This window comes from Cololabis saira, chromosome 1 (genome assembly GCF_033807715.1).
Source record: "Cololabis saira isolate AMF1-May2022 chromosome 1, fColSai1.1, whole genome shotgun sequence".
Taxonomy (NCBI): Eukaryota; Metazoa; Chordata; class Actinopteri; order Beloniformes; family Belonidae; genus Cololabis; species Cololabis saira.
Window position 1 is genome coordinate 26,137,916 of NC_084587.1, and position 10,854 is coordinate 26,148,769.

At 41.1% G+C, this 10,854-nt stretch overlaps 1 protein-coding gene across 1 annotated transcript; it reads left to right on the forward strand.

Moving 5' to 3' along the window:
* Positions 1–900: 900 nt before the first annotated feature.
* zgc:136472 (uncharacterized protein LOC678514 homolog) lies at positions 901–9,600 on the forward strand. The gene is made up of 11 exons (XM_061730998.1): positions 901–1,144; positions 1,299–1,499; positions 2,240–2,364; positions 2,452–2,589; positions 2,805–2,912; positions 3,412–3,537; positions 4,297–4,494; positions 4,572–4,692; positions 4,815–4,996; positions 9,175–9,264; positions 9,375–9,600. The coding sequence occupies exons 1-11, from the start codon at positions 964–966 to the stop codon at positions 9,456–9,458; spliced, it is 1,554 nt and encodes a 517-aa protein (XP_061586982.1). The 5' UTR covers positions 901–963; the 3' UTR covers positions 9,459–9,600.
* Positions 9,601–10,854: the final 1,254 nt, after the last annotated feature.

Sequence of the window (10,854 nt, forward strand, 5' to 3'; positions counted from 1 at the left end):
GGGCATTACAATAATCTAAACGACATGAGATAAAAGCATGCATCAGCACCTCCGTGCTGGCCTGAGAGAGAAACGGGCGGACTCTGGCTATATTCTTAAGATGGTAAAAACCTATCTTCGTAATATTCTTTATGTGTGGAATAAAAGTGAGCTCAGAGTCAAAAATAACACCCAGGTTCTTTACACATTTCGAAGGTTTAAAATCTTGTAGTTTTGGTAAAAGTTTCTCTCTCTGGCCTTCAGGACCAATAACTAAAACCTCTGTTTTGTCCTGGTTGAGCTGTAGGAAATTATCTGCCATCCATGACTTAATATCTAAAATACAGTTAAAAAGGGCATCAAGTGGCCCTGTGTCATCAGGAGACACGGCGATGTACAGCTGTGTGTCGTCAGCGTAGCTGTGGAAGCTGATGCCGTGTCTCCTGATGACGTCCCCCAAGGGAAGCATGTAAAGGTTAAAGGTTAAGGCAATACGGTACAATACGGTAAAGACAACTATGTACTTCTGCCAGAGTTGGCTCTCACTCTTTTTTACTCTTATATATTGCAGTGTTTTATATCACTATCGTGTTTGTACTGATGTGAACAGGATTTTGGTTTCTTCATCTAGGCTCTGCAGTTGTTCCATTTAGCATTTAGCAACATGTAGCTGACAAATTGTTTCGTCAGCTACAATTTATATTGTCCTTCCTCTTCGACCTTGGTAAGTCTTGCACTTCTCAGTTAAGGGCATTAAGGTATTAGAGATACACTGATATGAGCAGCAGCCAATAGTCACCATACACCAGGGTTTGGAGTTAATCAGCAACAGACTGGTGAGTCCAGTTTACAGATAACAAAAGCATTCACAGCTATCAGTTCAGCACTGATGCACACACATATATAAGTCTTCCTGCCACTCCCACTGCACCTTCCTGTCATGTTGTTCCAGTGTCCAGCTTGTTAAACTGCAGGTGATCCGTCATGAGGAGCTCAATACTGGTGGCTCTGACAACATTTTGTCTCTGCCTGTCTGTTGCTGCAGATGCTCAGTCCGACCGAGATGAAAAGAAAACATTCCCAGAGGAAGATGGACTTTTGCAACTGGAAAAGAAAAATTTCAACAGGGCTTTGAGAAAATACAAGCAGCTACTGGTGCACTTCTGTAAGTTACCCACTGAGACTCACACAGCTGGATTTTGACCTAGAACTTTATATTAGACCAGAATTAGAGGGAGAATGCAAAGCCAACCAAGCACCTCATGTATAAGCAAATTTACCAGATCTTTATTCCTGTTCTCTTGTTTTGTGTCCGTCAGATTCTCCGCTGACCGGAGAAGCTCACCGTGTGGCAGCAGTATTCAAAGACGCCGCTGCAGTGCTTCAGGAGTCAGAGGTCAAACTGGCTGTTGTGGATGTGACAGAGGAGAAGGACTTGGCTAAAAGTCTCAATGCGACAGACCCCCCCACGATCAGACTGTACCTCTCTGGAGATTTACACAACCCCGTACCCTGCCCTGGTATGTGCCAGAGTACATACAGTAGACATTAATATGTACGGTCTATGAGCTTATTAGGAATTTAAAAAAATCTAGAAACACCTTTAACTGATGCTCACAAATGAAACTATAGTATGTCGCATATTTATGCAGAATGTATGGAAATGACAGCTGAAAGATAATTAACCCTTTTATGAAGCGATATGATCGGGCTATGGATTAAAAGTACTTGACTAAAGTTAGGGGAGTATCATCAATGTCACAGTTATGCTGGTAAACCTGTAAAAGTAACAAAGCTCAAAAGAGAACAATGCATCGATTTTAAGTCATTAATCCAACAACTACCTGCATTTTAGACATAGAACAGGGGTGGCCAACCCGCGGCTCGCGAGCCGGAGATCAAAGCTTTGATCTCGGAGATCAAAGCGGAGATCAAAGCAACTATAGCAGCTATAACCGGTCTATAACCGGTCTATAATCCAGCTATAACTATAGCAGCTATAACTGGTCGTGATGTATTGCTCAAATATTAATATTTAATTTATATTATATATATTAAACGATGCCACGCTATGAAACCAATTATAGCAGCAACTATATAACTCTACCGGGCAAAGAGAGCCGCGGGTTGGCCGCCGCTGACATAGAAGATTGTTTGTTCTAATGTCTTTTTTCCCTGCCGTCTGTACTACAGCGACTACAGGGTGTTTTGAATTATTAATTTGAAGTACAGTGATTAGTTTTTCTGGATTGTGCTGAAGTTCCTCAGAGCTCATCTTCTATCTTGACCTGGCTGAAAAGGAGGGTGGGGTCAGCAGCTGACCTCATCACAGATCTCAGCCAATCAGAGGCCTCTGATGAGCTGACAGTGGTTGGATTCTTTAAGGTAAAAAGAGATTGTTTGATTTTCAGTCACTGCTCTCTGAATTTAGGAGTTTACTGAAGTTGAATTATGTCCATGTTGTGTGCGTAGGAGCTGGACAACGAGTACGTCCAGCTGTTCTATGAGGCAGCGATCAACCTTCCTGATGTCAGCTTCGCTGTGACGCAGAATGATGAAGTCATCAGCAAATACGGTGTCACGCATAACGTTGTTCTGCTTCTAAAGAAAGTACGAAACAACCAGATACATTCACATGAGTGAAAAAACCACCCTTTAATTGGTCACTTAAGAAAACATGTATTCCATATGTTTTAAAAGAAAAGGGAAATTATAGGATTTTTTTCCATAATTTACATATGGATTTGCACTGATGTATCTCGAATATTCTTGTATTATAGATCTTAACTGTGCTTTTACATTTGAGCATTTGTGTGTTGTTGCAGTCTAAGCTGTTATATTCCTACAAAATGATGCCTGACACATGCAAAGAAGAGCTGATGACCTTAATATCTGTCTACCAGATGGACCTGGTTACCGAATATGATGGTCAGGTACTGTAATTGCTCACATTTACAACTACAAACAATTTTGTGGTATATAACCAGATGGTTTTATCTGATGATATTCTGTCAGTCATGTAGCTTTTTTGCATTTACGACCAAACAAACACTTAATAAGGAATACATCACAAAGCAATGTATCAGACTGGGGTTACCTTCACCATAAGCATACAAAAACCCCCCAACAATAAATCATAAATGTTTGTGGAAAGCTAATCTGGAGGCTGGCTCTGCTCGAAGAACCAGTTTTTCCAGCTGCTGACAGGGATAGCGACCAAAGACCTAAAAGCTAAAAGCTGTCCTCTGGTTAGTCTCGGTAGCTATCCTCATCTGTGTGCAAAGGTAGCTGCTACCTGCTGCTCAGTGCTCCACTCTAGTGGTCATTTAAGGACTTGCAAGGTGTTCAACTTTTCTGTTAATGTCAGACAAGCAAGCTGGATATAGTCCTGTGACCATGAGTAGATGAATGTTTCTCTCTCTCCTTTTACAGACAGCCAACCGGATCTTAAGTTCCCCTGTGTTAAACCACGCCCTCCTCTTTATCAATAGAAGCTCTGCAGACTTTCAAGAGATTTTGTCTGCTTTCACCGGGGCTGCAGAATCATTCAGGATGAAGGTACGCCACACGCATTGTCTTTGCTTAATGCCATCACACCCAAAGGTGTAATTTTAATCTTTACCCAACAGACATACACACAAAGTTTATCAAAAACAGCAACACAAAACGCATGTTTCTTTCCCATATCTATTTACTTAAACAAGGCAATAAGAGCAAGTTTTAAGAAACAGACTTTCTAAAAAAGCTTTGATTGTTAAATTGGGTATATTGTAAAAAACTATTTCTTACAGCATATGCTTGACTATGTAGTTATAACCAAATCAAAAACTGACATAAAGACATCTCTGTCTTTGTTTGGGTTCAGATTTGCAGGGTACTGTGACATCACAGACCCAGATCAGAATAAAAGTATCTAACTTCCCATATTTATCTATTCATTTTCATATCATGCTGGTTTTGCTATACCTCAGAAGTGAGTAGTGTAAAGTTATGATACTAATTTCAAGAGAGAAACAAACTAAAGAAGAATGGTGGAGTTGTGTCTGGGAAGGAGAGACATCTCCTTTGAAAAGACGTCTAAAGGAAGACATTCTTCAGCTCAGCTGTTCTACTGTAAACTTGTGTGATTTTGACCAAAACCCGCCAGGAACATCAGGACCTCTAGAAACATAGTCATCTTTTTGATTAAAAAAAGAAAAAACGGTCAGAATATGTCCTCTTTAAGGCCTTAAATGTGGAATTTAAGTTGCAGCACTGCAACATCTGTTAGGTGGATCTTACCAAAAGCTGCTGAGCTCTTTACACGTTTGTGTTCAGATTTTGTTCGTGTTGGTGAATGTGGATGAGTCACGTAACGGCAGAGTCATGGAGTACTTTAGGGTCCGGGACTTTGAGGCTCCTCTCATTCGTATGGTCAACCTGACGGATCACGTGACATACCACCTGCCGTCTGAAACCCTGGACACAGAAACCATAAAAGAGTTCTGCCACTCCTTCCTAGAGGGAACAGCGAAGGTATGTCCCGTCCATGGTACACAATACAGACTGAGAGCTATCATATCTTGATGAATGCGCTTGTGTTGTATAAACAGCCTAAGATGCAGACCTTGCCGATTCCTGAAGGATGGGACAAAGAGCCTGTGAAGGAGCTGGTGGGAATGAATCTGGAGGAAGTCGCCTTTAACCCCAACAAGACCGTTTTTGTTCTGTTTTGTAAGTGCACATGTTTTCTTTTTTATGTAAAAGGACATATTCATTTCACCTCAGCTAAAGGTTGACTCACTTTACTTTTCCTGCAAGGAGGAATTATACAGATGTTTGTGTTTGTATTCCAGATCTGCCCTACAGTAAAAAGTCACATGCAGTGTTTCCGCTGTGGGAGGAAGTAGCCGAGGCCTTCAAAGAGCAGGAGGACGTGGTCGTCGCACAGATTGATGCCTCAGCCAACGACATTAACATGTCAATGCAGGGAGCCTACCCGTCACTCTGCCTGTTTCCTGCTCTGTATGCGGAGAGGGTATGAAGCGTTGATGAGCTTTCTGGGTATTTTGTGTGATTTTTATGGGGTTAGTCAACCCTTTGATCACTTGTCCACAAGAGGATGTAATGTATCTTAAAAAAGAGCTATTTTTGTGTTTGATTTTTTTGTTCACATAAGGTTAAAGTCAATATATTCTGAGAAGAGCAGTATTTTCTTAGCTTTCTCTTTCAAGAGAAGTTTTCACATGCGATAACTACCGTAAGTATAGCCATTCATAAAATTCACAAAAGGTGTAAAGAATATCACAGCACAATTCATAAAAGCAACATTTATCATAAAGGGAGCTGAAGTATACTCAAAAATAAATCTGAGACAATTCATTATTTGACATTATCTTTTTCATCTGCGTGCAGGGATTCTCATAAAGTCACACAAACTTCCTTATCTCATGTAAGACAATATCTGTAACGAGCCATGTAGTGTCATTACCACGCAATTTTAAATACAGAAATGCACATCAGTCCATGTGTGCTAAAACTATTATTTTAATTTTGATTTTCAAGTTAACTTTGATGTCACTGTTGTTTTTTTTAACAACTTAGGGGTAAATCCACAAAGAACAGATTGCGCCCGCAAATAGCGCTGTGAATTGCGCTGCTTTAGCGCCCGCAATTTGCCCTGCTTTAAGGTCCTATTCACAAAAGACTTTGCTCTAATGATATACCGGAGCAAACACGCCCATAAAGTTTTGCGGCTGAGTGCAATTTGCACTTGTCTGAGTGAGCGGAGCTGTTTCCAGTGTTCTCCATATTTCAGCACACAGATTGGTCCATAATGAAAACTGCAGAAATAAAAAATAAAGTCGAGCCACAGTGCCACTGAATTTCACTGAGATCTGAGATCGAGATGTTGTGGATGAGGTGGAGGACAGGAAAACGACATTATTTGGTGGTCACAGTAAAAGTAGAAAAATAAATAATATAAAATAAAGCGAGTGAGTAGCAGAACGCCGTTGCTGCGCGGAACGCCGTGAGTGCCCCGGCGCAACAGGGGGGGGCATGTCCCCCCGTCTTTTCAAAATCATGTTTTTGTCCCCCCCACTTTTTACAGTTTAAAAACTAACGGTAGGATCAGCCATTAACTGCAAATCACACCCTGTGAGAAGGGCCCGGCAGACCCGCTTCACCCCCCGCTCCCCCTCCTCCTGTCCCGTCTCCCCTCAGAGCTGCTCAGGGCGGGTTTATGGTTCTGCGTCACCAACGCAGAGCCTACGGCGTAAGTGCGCGTCGCCGTGTACCCTATACGCCGTAGGCTCTGCGTTGGTGACGCGGAACCATAATTTAGGCTTACACCCGCACGTAAAGGTTTCACGCGCGCGTAAAACTCATTATATATATAAAAAAATCTGTGTCCCTTTAGGGAAGAAATGAAGGGCTCCGTGGAGCCCCTAAACGCTCTAGGAAGCCCCTCATTTGTTCTGTCCTAAAGCAGTGGAGGAGGTTCCCGGCGTGTCACCGCAGGTGCAGCAGCACCAGCAGAGTCCTGACTGACGCTTCAAACACAGAGGGACACGATCAGCGCTATTTTTATTATAAGTCTGATATATATTGTGATATGTGATAAATCCTGACAAAAGGATTGCGCGGCCTTTGCGGCCGCTAAACAGATGCAAATGAGACAAAAAGAGAGCGTCTAATTAAAGCACCTGCAAAGGGCGAATTGCTCCACAAACTGCGCTGCCAAGCAAATAGTGGCAGTCTGCGCCGGTGCCATTTGCATGCATGCAAATTAGGTAATATTCATACATTCGGCGCAAAATCGCCCCCTTTCTATGCAAATAAGCCTCATTGCAAAAAGCGCCTAATTCAGAAAGGCCAGAGCTATTTGCCACACGCAAAAATAGTGGAGCAAATACCGTCTTTCAGAAGCGTGTATTAAACTGCGCGCAAACTCCTCACTCCCCGTCTGTCTCTGTTTCTCTCTCTCTCTCCAATGTCATTCAAGCCTGTGTGATACTGAATGATATTAAGGGTGAAATCTACAGTCAGACATGACTGTACACAGTCAGATCAAGTGGGGTTGTGGACTTATCGGATTTAAAAATAAAAATAACAGGACGGAGTTCAGGATTCATCCATACATAAGGGGCTGCTTTATTACAAACAATTCCACCGTATAAACATATAAATCTAGAATGTGTGTGTTTAACAGCTGACCTGTAGGTGTGTGTAGCAAAACAAAAAGAACATGAATTACCATTAGATCCTGATCTGATCCCGATCCGGTGTTAATGAAGTTACTGGTGCTGTGCCTTGTGCGTAAATGCGCACAGCCTCTTAACATTTCACATTTCATTAGCTTATGTCATACAACTGAGGTCTTTATGTGTGTGTGGAGATGATGGCTATGTTCTACCACACGATGGTGGCCAGTGCACTCTTTTTTTTAAACCTTATATGTTTATTTTAATATTATGAATGTGCTTTTATTGTCTGAATGGAAGTGTGGTTGATTTTTATGTTTATGTTTTGATGAGCTGCTGGACGATTGAATTTCCCTTTGGGGATGAATAAAGTTCTATCTATCTATCCATCTAGCTACATGCGAAATACTAGAGAAGTACAAATACGTGAAAGTTGAGGCTGTTGTGCTCTCTGAAGTTTTCATTAGGGACCAATCTGTGTGCTGAATTACGGAGAACACTGGAAACAGCTCCGCTCACCTACTCAGAAAAGGGCAAATTGCACTCAGGTGCAGAGATTTATGGGCGTGTTTGCGCCGGTATATCATTAGAGCAAAATCTTTTGTGAATAGGACCTTAAAGCAGGGCAAATTGCGGGCGCAAATGCAGCGCAATTCACAGCGCTATTTGCGGGCGCAATCTGATCTTTGTGGATTTACGTGCGAAGAGCCCCGCTCCCCCTCCTCCCTCCTCCCTCAGTGCTGTTCAAGGCTGATTTATGGTTCCGCGTTAAATCGACGCAGAGCAACGCGCACCGTACAGTGCGCGTCGCCGCATCTTTCAGGCCCCTTTTGTGCGCAAGCAAGCTTTATAGATGAGGTCCCAGATCAGGATCTGACGGTAATTCATGTTCTGTGTTTTGCTACACACACCTACAGGTCAGCTGTTAAACACACACATTCTAGATTTATATGTTTATATGGTGGAATTGTTTGTAATAAAGCAGCCCCTACTGTATGGATGAATCCTGAACTCCGTCCTGTTACTTTTATTTTTAAATCCGATAAGTCCACAACCCCACTTGATCTGATTGTCTACAGTCATGTCTGAATGTAGATTTCACCCTTAATATCATTCAGTATCACACAGGCTTGAATCACATTGAAGAGAGAGAGAAAAAGAGCTGCAGGGGGAGTGAAGAGTGATTTTGCGCGCAGTTAATACACGCTTGAAAGACGGTATTTGCTCCACTATTTTTGCGTGTGGTAAATAGCGCTGGCCTTTCTGAATTAGGCGCTTTTTGCAATGAGGCTTATTTGCATAGAAAGGGGGCAATTTTGAGCCGAATTTATGAATATTACCTAATTTGCATGCATGCAAATGGCACCGGCGCACAATGCCACTATTTGCTTGGCAGCGCAGTTTGTGGTGCAATTCGCCCTTTGCGGGTGCTTTGTGAATTAGACGCTCTCTTTTTGTCTCATTTGCACCGGTTTAGCGGCCGCAAAAGCCGCGCAATCCTTTTGTGGATTTGGCCCTTAGTGTAGCAATACCACCGCTTAACACATGAAGGCAGCATATTAGATGAAAGTTTTTGTGTCAGCGCCTTGTATTAAACACAACAAAGGGCTGGACCTTCCCGACTATTTGATTCAGTATTGTCTCTGATCATTAATCTGATCAGAAGAGGTATTGCTACACATAGTTACTAGAATATGAATATGAATATGATATTGAATTTGAACAAGTCAATATCTGTTTGTAATCCTATGCCACTAGTTTCAATATGGAACCATAGTCGATACGGAACAAGATGACACATGTGCACTCACTGTATGTGCTCATGAAAAACTCCTTAAGTGGGTATGACTTCATACCACTGCATATTTTGTGCTAAACCTCTGTAAGAAAGAGTGAAAAGCGTGGTAACACATTCTGCTCTCTGTTAAGTATTGCACCTGGACTGATAAAGATTTTTCTGGCATCTCTGTTCCAATAATAATCACAAGCATGTCACTTCTGCCACTGTCAGGTGGTGGTTTACACTGGGAAAAGGAAGCTGAAGGATCTTGTTCGGTTTGTCGAGAAAGAGATGGAAAAAGCCAAAGAATACAGAGTGAAGGTAAATGGTCTTTCTCATCCGTCAGCCACTAGGTTTTACAGTTGTGATTGTATTTGAAAGCTGCCTTTAATTCTCTGATAAAAATAGACTTCTTTCCGTTGTGTTTTCAGGAGAATGAAGACCGGAGGAAGTACGCTGAGGCCGTAAAAGCAGAGGGGGAGCAAAATGAGGATAAAACCAAAGACGAACTCTGATACAGTACAGCATGCGTCTGCGTGTGTCTGAACTTTAAATCTCTACAGTCTAAACATGTACCTGGTTTTAATAACTTCACTAACCAGTCAGGAGCTTTCTGAACTATCACACTGAATAAAGGTTTCAGTTAAAAACTTAAAACTCTCTATTTATTTAAACTTTGTGAGCTTTTTATCATCGTTACATACATTTGACAGAAGTTTTAAAAAATCTGCAGAAAGGCAACACAAAGACAGACAGCTGATCCAGAAATCTCCAAAGGACACCAAAAAGAAATGTTGTGTTACTTTTACATATATACTGTACAGTTTCGCATGTACAGAAAATATTAATTCATATTTTTTATTTTCCACAATGTGGATAATATCACAATTTAAATTCATGACTTTTATTTTTCAAGAAATGTCATTAACATGTTAAGATATTTATAAAATAAAATAAAAATAAAACATATAATACATGACACATTATAAAAAAACCTCCAGTTTCAGTGGATCTTAATATTAAGCAAATGCAACAACAGCTCATAACTTTTTTTTCACCATGCCATTATGTATCTAGCAAAAATAAAGCCTTCAAATAAGACAGAAAGAAAAATTATGATGTGGGAAACACTAAGTACCTTCATTGCTTCCCATAGTTCATAAGAGCAATACATAGTTGCCAGTTCCTACTATCCATCAGCCCTTGATGAAGTGATCAACCTCAAACCTCTGTAAAAGCAGATGCTTGGGCAGTTCTGGAGCATTTAAGTGTGTTAACAAATTGCTAAGAGGAAAATACATGAGCCATGGTCATACAAAAACAACCGCTGCTGTTCAATAGTGCTATTCTAACAGTTTGGAGTTCGATGTTTTACAGTGAGAAAGATTATTCACAAATTGAAAATATTTCAGACACTTGCCAATCTTCCCAGGAATGACCATTCCCAGCAAATGTACCCAAAGATCAGGTCATACAGCACTCAAAGAAAGAGCTGCATCTCAGACACCGCAGGTCTCTGAGTGAAAGTAGTTTGAGTGAAAGTAGTTAGAAGAAGATTAAACATGTATGGTTTGTTTGGAATGGTTAGTAGGATAAGAACATGGATGCATAAGGTTTGTAAAACTGCATCTAAACAAACTCATACATTTTAGAATAATTTCCTATGGACGGATGAGAAAACCAAACACAGAATTAACCCCTCATAGTTGTGGCACTGCAGTCATTGTGTTTTTTTTTAAGTCTTCTGCATGCAAACATATCCTCGAGGCAAATGTGAGGCCATCTAGACAGGTTTTGGGATGCTCCAGTCAAAATCCAGACCTCAACTCACGTAAAATCCTGTGTCGGGACCTTAAGAGTGTCAAAAAGCTCAATCATCTGAAATAATGTTATAAAGAATAGAATAGAATA

Bases quoted from the DNA above. Each gene is read 5' to 3' on its own strand.
- zgc:136472 (XM_061730998.1), top strand. From the start codon at position 964: ATGAGGAGCTCAATACTGGTGGCTCTGACAACATTTTGTCTCTGCCTG. The intron at 3,538-4,296 runs GTACGCCACACG...GTTTGTGTTCAG, and splicing joins CAGAATCATTCAGGATGAAG to ATTTTGTTCGTGTTGGTGAA. The intron at 9,265-9,374 runs GTAAATGGTCTT...TTGTGTTTTCAG, and splicing joins CCAAAGAATACAGAGTGAAG to GAGAATGAAGACCGGAGGAA.